This window comes from Giraffa tippelskirchi, chromosome 3 (genome assembly GCF_054371585.1).
Source record: "Giraffa tippelskirchi isolate mGirTip1 chromosome 3, T2T-mGirTip1v1.2.pri, whole genome shotgun sequence".
NCBI classification, from domain to species: domain Eukaryota; kingdom Metazoa; phylum Chordata; class Mammalia; order Artiodactyla; family Giraffidae; genus Giraffa; species Giraffa tippelskirchi.
The window spans coordinates 31,014,792-31,034,326 of NC_137277.1; the positions used below are offsets into that span (position 1 = coordinate 31,014,792).

At 48.5% G+C, this 19,535-nt stretch overlaps 1 protein-coding gene across 1 annotated transcript in view; it reads right to left on the reverse strand.

The window, feature by feature from the left end:
* Positions 1-5,926: 5,926 nt before the first annotated feature.
* LOC145540846 (heparan sulfate glucosamine 3-O-sulfotransferase 3B1) overlaps positions 5,927-19,535 on the reverse strand; it is a 44,317-nt gene continuing 30,708 nt past the window's right edge. Inside the window, exon 2 of the mRNA XM_081576014.1 lies at positions 5,927-9,614. Within this exon, the coding sequence (XP_081432140.1) occupies positions 8,996-9,614 (619 nt within the window). The 3' untranslated portion in view covers positions 5,927-8,995. The remainder of the gene's footprint in view (positions 9,615-19,535) is intronic.

Here is a 19,535-nt window from a genome sequence, read left to right on the forward strand (position 1 = left end):
GTCTGTGGAATTTCCCAGGCAAGAAGACTGGAGTGGGTTGCCATTTCCTACTCCAGGGGATCTTCCCGACCCAGGGATCAAAGCTGCATCTCTTGCATCTCCTGCATTGGCAGGCAGATTCTTTTCCACTAGCACCACCTGGGAAGCCCCAATAGATTGTTTGATGCTATGCAAACGCCTGGATCCCTAAGAGGCCAAGAAGCCTTGAAGAACAAACATTCAAGGTGAGAATGTTCCACAGCTATTGACCAAGTTATTATTGGACACTTGGTTCCATTCATGGATCATTGAGGAAAAAGAGTTCAGCTGACATATCAATAGTATCAGAACAGAACTCTTAAAAAAAAAACAATTATTATTTAAAAACTCAGTGGAATAATACCATTTTCCCCTCAGAGTCCCCAGTCTGGCTAAGATCTTCTCTGACTTCCAACAGTTCAACCTGCCCTTCCAGGCTCCCAGATACTTAAAGAGCTCATTCGAACTGGTGGTACCCATAGTGTCACATATGAGGAAGCAGGTCAACTAGAAAGGGAGGGGTTAGTCAGCAAGCCAGGATCTGCCCCAGCCACCACCCCAACCAAGCCCTCATTCTGATGCCCCCCCATTACCATGGCAACGGCCTTCTTCACTTCCTATCTCCACCCTGGTTTCGTTCTACTGTTTAAAGCAGTCACATCAGCAAGTCAGAATGATACCCAAGTATGTGAATGCCAGGAGGTGTGGCTCACAGGGGTCACTATCCACCACAGGCAGTTAGAAGAGACCCTCCCTGAGGAATTCAAGCAGATGGGGGCTGAGATCTGAAAGGTGAGTGTCTGGTTAGCAGGGCAAGGAGTTAGGAGAATAATATCCACAGAGAGAAAACTACTGCAGCTGGAGCACGGGGACCAAGGAGGGAACCAGGAGGGATATCCAAGACAAATGAGGGAGTCCGGGTTTATCTGAAATGTAATGGGAGGCTGTTTAAGTGCTTTTAGCCAGAGGAGTGCACCATCCAATCTGAGTTGTGTTAAAAGATGCTGCCAACTTCTGTGAGCAGAAGAGCTTGCAGGGAGCAGCAGGAAATGCATGGGCAACCAGGTGCAGGGCGACTGCAGGAGTGCATGGATGCAATGGAAGCTTGTACCAGATGTCAGAGGAGAGAGGAAGGAGTGGATGGATATGGGAGACTTCTGGAAGTCGTCTTGACAGGACTCATGATGGATTGAATGCAAGAAATGTGCAGGGAAGAGATGCCAAAAAAGCCTCCAAGTTTTCTAGCTTGAGTGCTGCAAGCAGGTGAGACAAGGGGAGAAGATTTAGGAAGGAGAACCTATTGAATGGATTTCAACTAGGGGCATGCTTTTATTGGAGATGCTCAGGGAGACATCCAAATAAGTACCGAGGGGTGGGGGGCAACTGGCTGGAGGAGTTTGCAGCTCAAAAGTAGTTGGACTGCAGTGAGCTTGCTTGCTTGAACTTGCCTGTGATACCTTCTTCTGCTGGCCCCTCTAGAACCCTCTTGCCCCTCCCCACACACTCCAAGCACGTCCCCATGGATCCGCCTGCAGTTCCCAATTGGCTGGATTCCTGCACATCTACATCCTTGCAACGATTGATTCTCTCCTCTGCCTCCTGACCACCGTCCAGCCAATCACCTGGCAGCATCCTACTGGTCGGGAGGGTTTGGCCCTTCTCTTCCCCCACCCTACATCTGGCTGGACCCCTGCTGTCCTGGCTTCCCACAGTACCTCCTCACGGCCCCTTGTCACACTGTGTTGCATCTTTGCCTCCCCCAGGAATTCCTCGAGGCAGGAAATGTGTCTTGTTTAGGTTGTGTCCCGAGCAGCCATAAGCACTCAGTAAATATTTGAATGAATGAACTGAATGAATGAACTCATCTCTGCCCCCAGCCTCTTCCTGCTTCAAGTCATAGGGAACAGCGCACCTCAAACAGGCGGCTCTGAACTTCCCTCCCATCAGACGACTCCCCTTCCTGAGGACTTCCGGAGCCTTCTGTTGTTGACGCTTCCGATGGAGACGTGGTAGCCTCTGGTGCTCCTTCTTCTGCTAAAGATATCGAAAGAGAAAGCATGCAAGATTGAGATGTTTTGAGGTCGAGATCTGTGGAGAATGCCCACAGCTTCATCTTTATAAAGATGAAAAAGAGCCTCTGACACCTGCACAGGCATGCAGGCAGGAAGGAGGAGCGTCAGTGTGTTCTACTCACCTTTCTCAGGACTCTGCGCCCTGGGGTCCTTAAACCCCTTTTAGTTCCCATAAGACAGACAATCTCAGGCTCTCAACTGGAGAATGCAGGCTTGACCCACAGACATATGACTACAGCAACTCTTGGTACCGTGAGCACTTTATCAGCTTTAACCCCCAGTAATAATAAACATGAGTCAGAATGAAAATAATAAAACTAGATGCTAGTGATGGGCACTGTCTGTTCAGATGAGTTTCTTGTAATTGAGAAGGTGACCCTGGGGGAATCTTCCACTTTGAATGGCCCATCAGTGCCCCTGAGGAAGTCAACTGTGTATTCAGTTGTGAAGGATAAGGAGAAATAACAATAGATCCCATACAAAGTGCCAGAAATATATTGGTGAAGACTGAATCGAGACTGGAAGGTGACATTAGGGATTTCAAGGATTTGAGTTCTCTTTTTAAAATCCCTGATGATAAATCTGTCATCTCACTTTGGGGCAGTTTCAGGGACAAGTCAGGCTTTCCAGATGACACTAGTGATAAAGAATCCACCTGCCAATGCAGGAGACATAAGAGACCAGGGTTCCATCCCTGGGTTGGGAAGATCCCCTGGAGGAGGGCACAGCAATCCACACCGGTATTCTTACCTGGAGAATCCCATGGACAGAGGAGCCTGGAGGGCTACAGTCCGTGGGGTCACAAAGAGTTGGAGAGCAGCAGCAGGAACAGGTTAGCGATGATAGCTTGAGGGCTGTCCCATCAAAGAGGACCCAGTGGAGTGAGGGACGTCAGGCAGGCATGACCACTGTTTGAAATGCTGCCAGATGGACCTTCCCTTATTCTCGACCCAGAGTTCCAAGGGGTGACTGCTTCATGCTGTTCTTGGTATAGAACACGGGGCAGAGGAAAAGGTACCTGAAGAGGAACCCAAGCTCTCCAGTGTTAAACTGAAGTGAAGTCTAGGCTCTCACACGGTGGTTTTCAGACTTTAGCAGGAATCAGAATCATCTGGAAAGCTCGTGAAAGCCAGAGCTTCTGACTAAGTAGGTCTGATACAGGGCCTGAGGATTTGTGTGTCTATCAATTTCCCAGGGAACGCTGATGTGGCCCAAGAAACACACACGGAGAACCAAGGCTCTCAGCTTCGGCTCCATATCAGAGTCAGTTGGGGAGATTTTCATATTATAAAAGATTCTTTAGGTTTACTGAGATACAACTGACACATAACGTTGTGTAAGTTGAAGGTGTATGTCTTGATCGAACATGTTTATAAACTGCAACTTAGGGAATTCCCTGGTGGTCCAGTGATTAGGACTCTGTGCTTTCACTGAAAGGGCCTGGGTTTGATCCCTGGTCAGGGGACTAAGATCCCACCTGCCAGGTTATGCGGCATGGCCAAATAAATACATAAATTAATTAAATTGCAATTTGATGACCACCATTGTATCAGCTGGGCTTCCTTGGTGGCTCAGAAGGTAAAGAATCCGCCTGCCATGTAGGAGACCTGGGTTAGATCTCTGGGTGGGGAAGATCCCCTGGAGGAGGAAATGGCAACCCACTCCAGTATTCTTGCCTGGAAAACCCCATGGACAGAGGAGCCTGACCGGGTATAGTCCACGACCTCCTCTATCCTGTCTAATAACTGCCATTTCTTTTTTTGTTTTGTGGAAATAACCTTTAAGATCTGCTTTCTTAGCAACTTTCAGGTACAGGATACAGTATTATAAGCTATAATCACCAAACTATATGTTAAATACTCAAGCTTTTATAACTGGAATGTTGTACCCTTTGACCAATATCTCCCCATTTCCTCCACTCCCAGCCCCTGGTAACCACCATTCTGCTCTGTTTCTCAGAGTTTGCCGTTTTTAGATTCCACACATAAGTGAGATGACATGGTGTTTGTCTTTGTCTGACTTATTTCACTAAGCACAATGCCCTCCAAGTCCAAGCTCGGGGAGCTTTTTAAGTGTACCAGTGTCGGGGCCTTGTCCCCTAGAGAGTCTAACGTAATTGTTCCGAGGTGTGTTAGAGCGTCAGTAATTTTTAAGACCTTTCTAGGTCATCCGAATATTTGCCCAAGCTTGAGAAATACTGCTCTAAACTGTGCCATCAGGTTAATGAGTAGATTTTAGGTCCCTTTTATTACCTTTCTGTAGAAAAAGCAAGAAATTGATGGGCTGGGGTGCGAGGTCAGGTCAGCACTCAAGACCCACGAATACATCAACCAGTGGCATACTCCTGGGTTTGAAGGAGCGAGCTCTATAAAATGCAGGCTTTTCAGTACCAAGTGTTAACCGGAGACCTGTTTCTTGGCTGAGCAGCAGGCATCCTCCCATTTGGAGGGATGCTCTTCTCACTGCCTTTCCAAAATGGTAAGCTGGACTCAACCCCAAAAAGCAAATCATTCCCTCTTCAATTCTCTTCCCTCCTTCATGGCAAGATGTATATCTCAGGTTAAGTGTGAGCCTTCAACAGGAGTGACCTTTGCCAGGAGCAGAGGTTAGCTTATGGCAAACATGGTTTGAGTTATACATAACTAGAAATTACTAGCGTCAATTAGTTTTCGTTCTATTAATATTTATGCTTTTAATTAAGATCTCTTCTTTATGGCATGAGAGAATGGCTATTCACTTGAAATTGTTAAGATGTTTCCTTTTTAAATTGAATAAAATTTCAGCTCCACAAGATGATTCAAATCCAAGACACCTAATATACACCATAGTGCCTATAGTTAACAATACTATACTGAATTCTTAAGTTTGCTAAGAGGGTGGGTCTTGTGTAAAATGTTCTAACTACACAAATATAAATAAAAATGGTGGGGGGGGACTTTTGGAGGTGATGGCTATGTTTATGGCGTTTGTTTCACGGGTGTGTACTTACACTAAACTCATCCAGTGGTATACGTTAAACATGCACACTTTTTGTATACCAATCTCACCTCAATAAAGTGGCTTATAAAACAAACAAAAAAAAGAGGTCAGGATTCTTGAGCCTTAATTTATTAACTTAATGTTGGCTACTTTAAAATGCAACCAGAGGGACTTCCCTGGTGGTTCAGTGGCTAAGACTTCATCTCCCACTGCAGGGGGCCCAGGTTTGATCCCTGGTCGGGAAACCAGATCCCACGTGCCAAAACTAAAGATCCCACATGCCGCAACTAAGACAACAGCCAAAGAAATAAATATTTTTAGAAAATAACAATAAAATAAAATGCAACCAGAAAGTAAATCTCAACTGAAAATTTAAAAATATCAAGTAGAAGAATGAATCGAATGTTTAAAGTAGTAAATAATAACCCATATAACATGGAGATGGTGTGCTTTGTTGAAAGAAAACAGGTTGTTTGCTAAAGATATGGACCCTGATGCTGGGAAAGACTGAAGGAAAAAGAAAGAAGGTACCAGAGGATGAGATGGTTAGATAGCATCACGGACTCAATGGATGTGAATCTGAGCAAACTCCAGGAGAAAGCAGAGGACAGAGGAGCCTGGCGGGCTGCAGTCTATGGGGTCACAAAGATTTGGACACAACTTAGTGACTGAACAACAACTACCACGTCCCTGACCATCCGCAACACATAATAAAACACAGAAGTACCCACGAGTTGGTAAAATATATTTTATTTGTTCATACAAAGAAATATTATGAATTGCCAAATTTCATTTTCCTAGAAACATCTTTCTCTGTGTAAAATTAATTTGTGTTATACATAGGACAAAATACTTGATTTAATTTTTTTTTTTTCCTTTTTGTTCATATTGGCTATTCTAACATCCAGGTTATAGAGGAAACAGCTAGGATTTGCACAGTATTTCAGATTACTTGGTTGAATGAAACTCAGTCATAAATTAATGTTACAAAAGTGAAAAAAAAAATCTAACCACACCTTGAAGTTTTATTGACCATCTTTCTTGATCAATGAAAAGAAAAAGACATCGACTTCCACCTCGGCCTTTTCGACACTGAATGTTTCTAGTTGAATGGACTCTTCCATTTTTCCTTTCTTATGAAAATATCCTGGCAGGATCTGAAACTCTGTTTCTCCAATGTCTATAATGTACCTGTCACTCAAGAGTGACTTCCTAGGAGGAAGGAGACAATTTCTTGAGGGCTCCTTCATCTTCCAACTAGATGCTTACGATGCAGTCAGTGTACCTAAACACCTTTCCAGGTCCCATGTACCAAGTTCACAGACTACCGGACAAACACCTCAAAGACAGCGTGGGCTAGATAGGAACAACAGAAACCTTCAATTTTTTCTCAGCATTTTTGTTTGTTTTTAAACACACTGAGTAAAGAGTACCTCATGAATATCAGAGGTTTTCCCGTAACCTGGAAGAAACCCAAAACGTGAGTTAGGACAAAATTTGCCAAGAGGTGATATGGTGGTTGCCTTCTAGCAGCTAAAAAGTTAAGTTGGTGGTCTTGCAGATGGCTGGAACAGGAAGAAATTTAAGGCCTGATTTTATGTGTTGCCTGACTTCTCCAGGAGGAAGACATGTGGGCCCTGTAGTAAGTATCACGCGATGGGGTGTAACCTTGGGAGCCGTCGGGAGCAGTCAGAAACCGCAAGCCCTCAGATCCCTCGGAAGAGATGCACAGGAAATCTGATTTATTTGTCTTCCACGGGAAAACTCACTCTAGTCCTTCAGTGCTAATTACCGACATCTGTTTGGATTCAAGGATTTGACCTAGAATGGAACCTTGACTCACTTCAGTGTTCATGACTAAATGACCCTCCTTCAAGCTGAGGATTTCCTGTTTCAGTTTTAAGGCAGAGAATAAACAACTTAATCAAAAATGGTCCAGCTTGGAAAGACAAGCCGGGACCCGGAGGGGAAGGAGAAGCTTGTGTGCATTTCCCCCACTGCTTTGTGGCAAGCCCTTCTCTGAACTTCTCTGCAACTGGACATCATGTGCCACGGCAGGGCACCAGAGTGGCCAGAAAGCAGATGGGGCAGGAGCAGGTGGTGGCTGTGGATTGACCCTGACTTGAAGCCATGTTCTGCTGTAATGGAAAAGAGGAGGTGTTCCCGGTTTTATTTCTAATCAGCTTTCTGATTGGAGAAATGTATGATCAATCAGCACCCTTATGAGGATGTCTCTGACACCCAAGCAGCAAGAAGGGAGAACCATCCCGTGATTATGGGAGTTCCCCTGAGTGCAGGTTCTCCTCGGCTTGGCAGAGGCAGTAACAAAGCTATGGAATGATTACAGCGTCTCAGGAATGCACAGCTCCCTGCCCCCACCCCATGTCCATCCTCCTACACCCAACCTACATGATGACAGTTTTGCTGCTAAGCACAAACTAGCTACGTGGGCAAAGACAAACCAGCTTATCCACAAGACATCCCTTAAAGACCAGTGTTTTGTTTCTCTAGCGAGCAAGTTATCCCATAGAACAGACAAAAGTGTCATTTGTAACTATTGCAACCTAATCAGGTTGACAATATCTTCCCATATATTCCTTGATGAAAGTATAACGCAAATGACAATTCTTTGACGGTAGAACCATTCTGGGTTAGAAAACTGAGGATCAAGTGAAGAGACTATTATTATGTCATATTGCTATACGGTTACCCAACAGCCACTAGCTGGTCAGCATCAAATGACTCCCCCGGCCTTCCCACCCCACCGCTCCCTCCAGAGAGAAGCAGAGGAGAGCATTCCACATCAACAGCTACAAGGCTGGTACCTCTCCTGCCAGGGCCTGGCTAGAACAAGAGACAGCCCAGGCTCGAGTGTCATAGGCAACACGGGGCCAGCGTTCCCAGTCTCTTTTTATAAGAGCCACTCCTGGTTCTGTCTGGCTGTTGGCTACAGACCATGTTGTCTGAGATGAGCTAGAAATTCCAGGGAGAGGAATTCCAGACCCCAAACGGGGGCTGGTCCTGGCATCTTGGTGGAGTCAGGAGGGGAGGCACCTGACCCCTTCAGGTCTCGACACCTGGCACCCCTGGTTCTCGTGCTGGTTGTTCTGCTAGCCGAGGGGATTCTTTGGTGTGTCAAGGCAGAAACTGTCTGCCTGAGAATGGAGCACGATGCACTCGCATGCAAATTAGAAGGGAACATCTTTATTTCTAAAGCAGCAGCCAAGCACAGGACCTGGGAAAGGAGGTGTCGGGGGGGCTGACAGTTGCATACACTTCAAGCTGGCTGATGAACTGGGGATGGGGCAGAAGAGGAGGCAAGGGGGCAGCCTTCAAAATCAAAAGCTAAAGTCCATGACCTTGACCCCTCATCAGCAGACTCTAAGAGGACGTGTATGTCCCTGCCAAGGTAGTGATTCTCCCTGGTGCTGAGTGGACTTGGGGGGTACGGGGGGCGCGGGGGGGGGGGTGCAGACCTAGCGCTGTGGTCTGGAGTCTGTGCCCTTGGACGTGTCAGAAAGTGGCCCAAGAAGCTGCCACGTGGCGGTCTGTCACCTCAGAGCTCCCAGAGGTGGCCAGGCAGCCAGGGAGACCGGCAAATGCATCCAGACAGTGATCGAAGGCTGCATACCCGTAACAACAAAAATCTCAAGTTGTGCTTTTCTTTTCTTTAAATACAATGGGTAGAAAGAAAACTCAAAGGAGGGAAAAAAAAAATGGAAGCACCATCCATCGCGAGGACAAGAAGAAAATATTAGAAAACACTTTGGAATGTTAACAGATTACATGACTCTCTAAGAGTGTGGCTAGGCAGCTTAGTGAATTAATTGCTTATGAATTAAAAATAAATTATTATAAAATAGATTTCTGTACATTTTACATACATATAATCTCTCTCAATATTTCCTAAGCCCAAGGGGGTGCCATCAGTCCCAGCCGAAGTCGTGGCCCGTCATTTGGTAGAACTTGCGGTTGAAGGGCCGGTAGAAATCCCGCAGCTGCCGCAGCACCTGCGCGTCGATCTCGGGGTGGGGTCTGCCCTTGGTCTTGCCCAGGCAGTGGGGGCGGCCGCTGCCCTCCGCCTTCTTGAGGCAGGGGAAGCCCTTGGTCTGGTTGAAGTAGAAGTGCTTGTCCGAGATGATGCGCTTAAGGCCCAGGAAGTCCTGCACGCGGCCCAGCTCGCCGGCCGGGTCGCGCACCAGGCGCTCGCCGCTCACGAAGAGCATCTGGCGGGCAGGGAAGTGGCGCAGCCAGCGCTCCAGGTGCTCGGCGTACAGGCCAATCTGGATGGCGCTCCACGAGCGGTCCACCAGGCCAGCCGAGCGGTTCCGGAAGGCCAGGCTCTCGAAGCTGGGGATGTCGGGCCGCTTGGAGAGCGTCTGCGTGTAGTCCGACACGGCCCGGGTCACCGGGTCCCGCACCACCACCAGGAGCTTGGTGTCCTTGGACATGGCCGAGATGCGCGCGGGCGCCTCGCGCGTCACGAAGTAGCTGGGCGTCTTCTCCATGGTGATCTGGCCATCCAGGGTCCTCGGCATCAGGTCCCTGCGCAGAGCAAACAGACCGGGGCGGGTCAGAGGTCACTGCTCTTTGGCCACACGTCTCAACACTTTTTTTTTTTTTTTTTTTTGCTATTCTTGCTTTTTTTTTCTGATTTATTTTTTAACTGGAGGGTAACTGCTTTACAGTATGTTAATTTCTGCTGTACAACACCCGTGAATCAGCCGTATGTATACATATATCCCCTCCCTCTTGAGATTCCTTCCCACCCGTCCCCCCATCCCACCCCTCTAGGTCATCAGAGAGCACCGGGGGGCAATGTCGCCACTTTTAATCGTGGCTCCATCTAATTTCAGTTTGTAGAAACATAAAAAATGCAAGTCAAATTTCAGAGCTGAGAGATATAGGTACTAGGTACGTCCCATCTGAAGGTTGGAGGCCAGATGCTCTCCACCTAAGATGGGAAGGCACATTAATTTAGGGCAGAAGGAGTAAGATTCAACCTCTTAGATCTTCTCCCTGGTGTCACCTCTCCCTTATTTTGGGGGGTATCCAGCTTTTAGATGGCCCCGAATATCTGACTTCAGAACACAGAGACCTCTCACCTCTGGATATGTGCCTTTCAAAATAATATCACCTGGGGCTCCTGGAGATTTTGGCGTCCACGCGTCCTCCCTATCCTGCCCTGCTGTGCTTATCATGTTGGGACAAAAGCCCAGTGGACATGGGAACGAAAATGTCCCGTGAACCAGTCAGGGTGTACTAGCATCATCACAGTGACCACTGACCAAACGCCTTCACTGTGAAAAACATCCCTGAAGGCCTCGAGGCAAGCAGCTGCCAAAAAATCCGGAGGAGTCAGATGAACTATACACTGATGCAAAGAGAGAATTTGCTGAGACACAACTCTAGAAGCCTCCAAAACTACTTCAGTTTCCACTTTTTATAGATAGCTGGTGGAAATCTATTTTTTATAGATCCCTGGTATATGATGCAGGGAGCTCAAATTCAGTGCTCAGTGACAATCTAGAGGGGTGGGATGGGGTGGGAGGTGGGAGGGAGGTTCAAGACGGAAAGGACATGTGAATACCTATGGCTGATTCATGTTGATATACGGCAAAAACCAACACAGTATTGTAAAGCAATTATCCTTCAATTAAAAATAAATAATTAAAAAAGAGAGAGAGTCTTAGTCCCATGGGTAAGACTTACTCCTCGCTGCCAATGCAGGGGTCCTGGGCTTGATCCCTGGTCAGGGAATGAAGGGTCCAAGTGCCACAACTAAGACCCGGTGCAGCCAAAATAAATAATAAATAAATATTTTTAAAGAGAGAGAGAGAGGGACTTGTATGATGTTTATTTATTGCCACATAATTTAAATGTAACTACATAGGCAGAACTTGAGCAAACTCCAGGAGATAGTGGAGGACAGGAAAGCCTGGCAGGCTGCAGTCCATGGGGTCGCAAAGAGTCGGACGTGACTAAGCAACTAACACTCAGGATGTTCTAAACGTCCAGCTTCAAGCCATCCCTAATCTACTGAGACCAAAATTGCTCTATGGAGATGTTTACAGAAATGATGATATAAACTCTTATTACACGAGCCAGAAAGGGCAACAGACTCCTCCTTCACAGCGAATTAGAGGAAGCGGGCTTCTCCTTGATGGGGGGTGGCCCCACAACCCTGCAACCAGCCCCAGCTTAAGCTAACGCTGGATTGACCCACTTTGCCCATTTACCACTTAGATGAAGGTAGCCCTGTCATCAGGCTAATTCGATGGAGGATTAAAGAGGGCCCGGCTCTCAACTTATCTTGCATTTCCCTCAAAAGCAGGTCGAGTCTGATTAAGTCTGAGTTTTTTCCCCCGTGTTCAGCCACCTACATCTAGACTGAGTCTACAAGAAAGGGTTCAATAGTCAGAATCCAAGTGCTACCCCTATGACTGAAGAAAACCCCACCCGCCACATTCTCCAGGGCCATGCACGTGGGGCAGGTTTGGGGTCTGTCTTCAGAGGGTCTGAGTGACTGAGTACAGGCACTGAAGTCCAGCCCCTGGTCTGACTCTCAGCACCCCATGGATTGACGTGTGTGCCCCTCACCTGTCCATGCCTCCATTTTCTCATTTGGTCCGTGCCGTGAGAAAAAGGATGATGTCCACCACCCAGAGTTTCTCCTTGGGACTGAGCCTGGGAGCTAATTGGTGCCAAAGAAAGGCTGTCAGTTCCCTACTGTTGACAGTGTCAGGGAAAGGGTGTAAGGAGGCAAGCCCCACATGCAGAAACTGGTCACTCCCTTGGCTCACCTGCAGAGGAGCCGTGGGGATGCCCCTGGGACAGGCAAAGCTTCAGGAAGAGTGGACGTGGTTCTCTGCCCACCTGGGCTCCAGAACCACCTCTGAACCTTTGCTGCCTGCATCCCCTCAACGTCCTTAAACAAGGGCCTGGCGGTCGCAGAACAAAATGGCCAAGTGAGAGAGCCCATACCAGGACGAGCAGAAAAGGAACAGGAAATGGTCACCATCTTACAGTCCAAAGGCACAGCCTTCTTGGCCATAATGTATCTCTGGGCCGGGGCAGATTCTTGGGTGACCCCCGCCATGCTGCGGTATGAGCTCCAAGGGACCCCATCTCCCCAGGACAGTCCAGAGGTTGCACACAGATATCAGCAAGCACTCAGAGTCTTAAGACTTTCTCTGTTTATCAAATAACAGCTGGGGAACTGTTGACGCCGACTCTTAGTCCCCATCCTCTGTAGGCCACACAGCCACCTTTCCCTGGGTGTGCATGGTGTGGACACAGAGCAGCTAATGGGCGAATGAATATGCTACCGGGTTCTCTAACATTTCAGCAGGTGCTCCCTGAGTCCTCTCCATGGGTTTCCAGGTGCATTTCTGAGGCGGGGGGAGGGGAGTAGAATACGCCACATGAAATACGTCTCTTTGGGTTAAGGATTATTTTAGGCTGATTATTTTTAAGAAACAGTGGACGTTGAAAAGCTCTGAAAACCAGTAAATGCTACCTTTTAGTAAGAGACATTTACATTTATAAGGGAAATGCTGGGAAAGATTAAGGGCAGGAGGAGCAGGGGGTGACAGAGGATAAGATGGTTGCCCGGCATCATAGACTCAGTGGACATGAGTCTGGACAAACTCTGAGAGATAGTGAAGGACAGAGAAGCCTGGCATGCTGCAGTCCATGGGGTCACAGAGTTGGACACGACTAAGCAACTGAATGGAGAAGGCAATGGCACCCCACTCCAGTACTCTTGCCTGGGAAACCCATGGACGGAGGAGCCTGGTAGGCTGCAGCCCATGGAGTCGTGAAGAATCGGACACGACTGAGCGACTTCACTTTCACTTTTCACTTTCATGCACTGGAGGAGGAAATGGCAACCCACTCCAGTATTCTTGCCTGGAGAATCCCATGGATGGAGGAGCCTGGTGGGCTGCCGTCTATGGGGTCGCACAGAGTCGGACACAACTGAAGCGACTTAGCAGCAGCAGCAGCAGCAAGCAACTGAGTAACAAGAGCGTCTTCCTATCTGTACCAGGAGGAGAAGACTGGCTACATCTCTAGAATCTCGTATCCATGGAGTTAAGTCTGCCCAACAGCTGTGCCCTTATCTGCTGGGCTTCTCCCTGCCACCTCCCAGAACTGGCCTCCCTCTTCCAAAAATCTTCTTTTGTCTCCAGCTGGAGATGGCATATAAGATGGAGGCTTGGGCTGTTTCCAAGACTTGCTCAGGTTTCCCGGGCATCTCTCTTGTACACAGGAGGGACACATGTTATTAAACTTGTTTGTTTTTCTTCTGCTGACTGTCTTTTATTACAGGGGGCTGAGGGGGGGAGTGGTCTCAGCTAAGAATCTAGAAGCATGAAAGGAAAATTATTTTTCCTCCCCTCCCTTGGTCCCGGGACCTGGGCTCAGACAGAGCATGGCACCTCCCCAGCACGGCCCAAGTAGTGTGCTGTTGACCCTTCTGGGCAGTTACAGGCAAGTCCCTGTTCTTGCCTCCGTCAGTTCTTCTGTCACCCTCCCCCCTGGCCCCCCCAACCCCCGGCACCCCTGGTCCTGGAGCGAAGCCCTTTTCCATTCACTTCCTGGGATCAGCTTACTCCCACCCCCACCCTTCACTGGCCAGGCTCTCTTGTCCAGGAACTCAGAACCTCTCCGGGCACAGCAGTGGCTCCGAGAAGAAAGGATGGAGACATGGCTGAGCGTGACGCCCCCCCCTTATGTGGGCCCTGCAGCTCACCCCAGTGACCCCTCCAGTGGTGGCTCCAGCCGCAGGCAGGCCTCCCAAGCCAGCAGGCGGGTTGCAGTTTAATTGAGCAGCTCATTAGGAAAGCCAGTTTCTCAAACTGATAGCCACAGCTAATAATCTAGGCGGCGCTTTGGGGCTCCCAGAGAAACTCTCACATACTATGCCTCACCTAATCCTTCGTGCACAAGCCTTCAAGGGGGCACTGCCAGCCCCAACCTACTGAGGAGGGAGCTGGGGCTGACAGGGAAGGTCACCCCCCAGCAGGCCGAGAGATGAGACCCGGAGTCGGGCCCTCTGATACCCCCATCAGCACCCTCCTCCACCCAGCCTTCTGCGTTTTTCCTACTATGATGAAATGTACAAAGAGCTACACACCTGTCCTTTCTTTAAAGAGATACCTGTATTTCTTCTTCTCATTTGGAGATTAGCATCTTAATAATAGGTATTCCAGGGCTAGAATCACATGACTATGATCATAATTGTTCAAAGATGAGTCAGATTTCAAAATAATAGATGTCTTAGGCTCACACACGCTTGCTGCTAACTGCAAAGGATGGGGCTGGGGGGTCAGGACAGGATGGAACAGTAGTTCCTCCTGCCAGAGGCTGCCCCCCACCCCATCCTCCCCTCTCCACCACGTGGGCTGGAAGGGACACTCTTCCACACCTGGCACACATTCCCCAGGGTGCTTATGAAGCCAGTGGACCTAAAGGTCTCTCTGGGGCAAGTCTCAGGAAGAGGCATGCTCCTGCCCACCCATCCTCAGGACAAGAAGAAGAGATGCTAAGCAGAGGTTTCAGGTGACGCTCACGACATTCAGGCCTGGGGATGACCAGTCTGGGAGCATCAGGGCCCTCAAAAGACCTGGACCACGGAGCAGGAACCTGGGAAACTGGAGGATTTGCAGCAGGTATTTCAGGCTTTCAACATGTTTCAGGAAACTCAACAGAAAGCGATGGGCCCCTCGGCGGTGGCGGGATCCAGCCTTGACGCTGACGGTGCTGGATGCCCGGACCCTGCCCTAGACCCATGGAACCAAGCCCCTGTGGGTGGGGCCCCGACAGGGGAATCTCTCTGATGATGCCAACCTGCAGCCGGCTGGAAATTGTCACCCTGGGGCATCCATGAGCCTGGCAGCTGCCCTGCACTTCAGCCCCTTATTCTGCAGATGCCATGTGCACCTACAAGTGGGGGGTGGGGCACGGTGCTGGGTGGTGATGGAGGCCCCCCATGGTGGAAAAAAAATCAAGAAAACAATATTGTTAAAAGAACAAAAGCTGTTCAGCTAATCCAAGGCAGGGTTTGAACCAAATTCCTGGAGTGAAATCTAGAGAACTCAGGGTCATATCCTCCCCACCCCAAAGCAGACCAGGCCCCAAAGGGAGGGTGATGCCCCGCCTGCCAATGCATGAGACACAGGTTCAATCCCCGGGTCAGGAAGATCCCCTGGACAAGGAAATGGAAACCCACTCCAGTATTCTTGCCTGGGAAATCCCATGGACAGAGGAGCCTGGTGGGCTACAGTCCATGGGGTCACAAAGAGTCAGACACAACTGAGCAACTAAACAACAACAAAGACGTGCATGTGTGCAGATGCAGAGAGATGTGCACACACACACACACACACACACACACACACACACACACTGCACCGAGCTAATTATCAAACACAAATCAGGCTCCCAGTAAAACAAAATGTGGCAAACTGAAAGAACTAGAAGAAACTCGTGTGATGAGAGACTAAAAGATGCATCTAACTCTTTCATCATCAAAAGTTAGATAATATCAACATAAACAGAAGAAAGAAAAAAACAAACAGGTGAAGAATAGTACAAGCCCCGAATTATCTGATTTATGTTTTTGCCAAATTCATAGCTTAGAATGAAACTAAGGTCTCTTCATTTTTGAAAAGCTCATGAAACTAAGATGAATTGAGGTCAAAATGACCACTGGGCCGTTTCCTCTTTCCCAGGCTTGTGGCAGGTGAACCAGGAGGATGTCTCGAGTCAGGTTTGAGGATATAGAATCTCAGCCCCAGGTCTGGGCGCTCCCTGCACCTGTGCCTTCGCCAGACTCAGGAGTAGCTGAGAGCTGACCTGTGGACTCAGCCTCCCGAGGGGCGTGGCCGTCACGGGCTTTGGAGAAGCCCAGGGTTTACAATGAACAGCCCATGTCTCGACGGGGCTCTTCTGCGTTACCTTGGAAAGCAGACTCTTAAAAACAAACCTTCAAGCCAATAGGCGGAGGCAATTTGAATGAACCAGACAAGTTCTGGAAGCCTTGTAGTTCTGATGCTCTTCAGCAGCCAACGTTGCCCTAATTTTCTTTTCCTGTTTCTTTTCTTTCTTTGGATGGCATGTCGGCTCCCAGAGTCCAGCAAGTGAACTTATTGTTGGAACTGGCAAGTTACGCAAGAAAAAAGAGGAAGGTTATTGAGATGGGTGTAACCCACCGCACTACAGCCGAACAGATGCTGAGACACTGACACAAAACAGATGATGGAAGTGAATGAACTTGAACTTCAGAGAGCAGACAAAGCTGCAAGCCACAAAGGGGTGGGGTGGGCCCAGCTCCCTCTGGGACTGAGGAAAACTAGAAAGAGGGGAGGATGATCTCTTTGTTTGGTTCCAGAAACACCCCATATATATATATATATATATACTAGTATAGATAAAATGGATAAACAAGTATTTGCTGGATAGCACAGGGAATGCTACTCAATATTCTATAATGATCTATATGAGAAAAGAATCTGAAGAAAAATATAGTTAAATAGATAGAGACAGGTATATGTACAACTAAATCCCTTTGCTGCACACCTGAAACTAACATAAATTAGTTGTAAATCAACTATACTCCAATTAAAAAAAAAAGATAAAAGAAATACTCCCATGTTTCCTGACATCCAATAAAGATCTTTTTCCTTCCTTTTTAGAACCTACTTTTTAACCTACATGCATAAATCATCATTCTGTCCAGTTCTATGACTTTGGACAAACGCATAGAATTGTCTAACAGCCAGCATCACAGTCACAATCCAGCTCAGTTCCATCACTCCCCACTCTTTCTCTTGCACTGCTCCTTTCCATCAAAATCTAAAATCGAACTCTGTGCACAAGGCAAATCCCCTTACAAATGGTCCTAGGCTGCCCAAATCCTTGTGTTGATACCATTGGGACGGAAATATTGATTGAGAAGAGAAAATGGTCAATACAGACTTAGACATTTTGACATCACAAATCTATTTACCATTGCTTTAAAAGAAGAAGAAGCTACAAGTTGTTGCCAGGTCTCTGTCTCTCTTCCAGTTCTGGCTCCTAACTAGCTTGTCCCCACCCCCCACCCCACCCCCACATCCCTGTGTCCTTGGCTTCCTGGTCTGTAAATCAGTACCACAGAGGAGGTCAAATTCTGATAAGCTGCCCTAAGGACAAACTCAGGGTAGGGAGCACAGGCCAGGAAGCAACGATGCCGCATCATCTTTAGCTGTTCCCAAAGCCCACATCCTGGTGGTTCAGATGGTAAAGAAACTGCCTGCATTGCAGGGGACGTGGGTTCAATCCCTGATCAGGAAGATCCCCTGGAGAAGGAAATGGCTACCCACTCTGGTATTCTTGCCTGGAGAATTCATGGACAGAGGAACCTGGCAGGCTACAGGCCATGGGGTAACTAAAGAGTCAGAAATGACTGAGTGACTAACACTTTCGCTTTCAAAGCCCACATCCAGCCTCTAAGAGCTCAAAGGCCCACTGTGTGGCCAGGAGAAACCTTTATAAACAGAATCATCAGCATCTCTAGGAAGGTTACATCTCTCCTCCCACCCTGCAAACAGATAGTAAAGAGTCAAACCTCCTCTCACAGTCCCAAATCGGTGTGTAAAATAAGGATGTTCCCCCTTAGAAGGGTTAAACAATTGAGGCGCCATTTTTTAATAATAGCTGTTAAATCCGCAAGTATCAGCTGCAAAACTCAAAAGCCCTGGGATCACAGGGATGCGGGGAGCAGGATGCTGAACAGAGCACAGAGGAGTGAAAACACCCTGAACGATACTGTCGTGACCGACACATGGCAACATGTCACATAGTTAAGTCCACAGAACATAGCTCAGCAAGGGTGGACCCTGCTGTGAGCCGTGGACTTGGCGTGATGATGCCTGATATGTCAGTGTGAGCTCGCCGTAACCAGTGGACTGCTCTGATGGGGGGTGTCGATGGTAGGGGAGGCTGTGCTTGAAGGGGAGCAGGAAGCACATGGGAATGTTCTTGAACCCCAATTCGAATGCCCATGCTTGGTTTCCAGAACTCTGCCCTTTCTGCTTGATTTTTGCAATGAACCTAAAACTGCTTTAAAAAAGAAAAAAAAGAGGAAGGTTGAGATCCTGCCTGTCCTCTTCCCATCTGTGGACTATGGCTTCCTCCTTGGGAAAGACGGGGTCACGCACCCTCGGTCCTCAGCCTGGGCCACCAGCGCCAGTGCACTGTACTCATGTGAGTCCTTTCCGTACCCTCGCTTTTTTCCCCTCTGACTCCGGGCCGAGGGCTCCTCCTGGGACGCTGGGGTCACGGCACCTTTGCATCCTCTATGCTGCCTCCTGCACCCCCAACCACTCAGGAAGAGAGAAAACCCTTTGACATCTTGACCTGTGAGGACAGGTAGAACATCTTAACCTGTAAGCAGCATGATAAGGGACTAAATCTCCAACTATGCCTTGAAAATATATGACAAAAACTAAACTCAGAAAACAAACAAAACATAACAAGCCTTCTTTTATGAAACGATGCCCTTGGGTTCTTGGGATCTGACTGCTCGGGCTGCCCAGGCCCCTCGCTTAGCCTTTCCTCCTGGGCTCACAAGCCCACTGCCCTGCCTGGTCCGCAGGGGACGAAGTTAGGCTGGGGTTAGCTGAGTGCCTCAACCTCCCATCACTGAGGCCAGGGAAGCACTCAAGTGGCCAACTTGAAAAGGGCAGAAAGGGCTGCTGGGGGCGTGGAGGGGAGGGGATGCTGCCTGGAGGAAGAGTGCAAAGCTGCTGACAGTCCAGGAGGTAACAGATGCTGACAAGTTGGGGGGAGAGGCAGGGGGATGGGTCCCCAGGCTTCAGCAGGCACTGGGTGCTCTGGAGTTAGAGTATTTTCAAAAGAAAAACTGGGGAGAGGGGCTTCCTTGTTTGTCCAGTGATTAGGAATCCGCCTGCCAGTGCAGGGGACGTGGGTTCAATCCCTGGTCTGGGAACTAGGACCCCTTGTGCAACGGAGCAGCTGAGCCTGTGAGCCACAACTACTGAAGCGCATGCGCCCTGTAGAGCCGGTGCTCCACAACAAGAGAAGCCACCGCAATGAGAAACTCATGCACGGCGACTAGAGAGTAGGCCCTGCTCGCCACAACTAGAGAAAGTCCATGCAGCAATGAAGACCCAGTGGAGCCAAAAGTAAGTAAAAAAATAAAAATTTTCAAAAAAGAAAATCCAGGGGGAAGAAAAAGAGCAGTCTCCAGGGTCATTACCATCCTAATCAGAGGGGTTTCTGCTGTGACAAGTGTGGGCAGCTGGGGTCCTCTTTCCCGAAGGCCTGTCTACCAGTCCTGAACCTCCATCCCGGGTGAGTACCCCAAACTGTCCCCCGGGCAGCGTCCTTCTCCCTTGTGAGTTTGTAAGTTACAGTGGACTTCAGGTGGATGGGGGACAAAGACAATGGTCCAGGCTT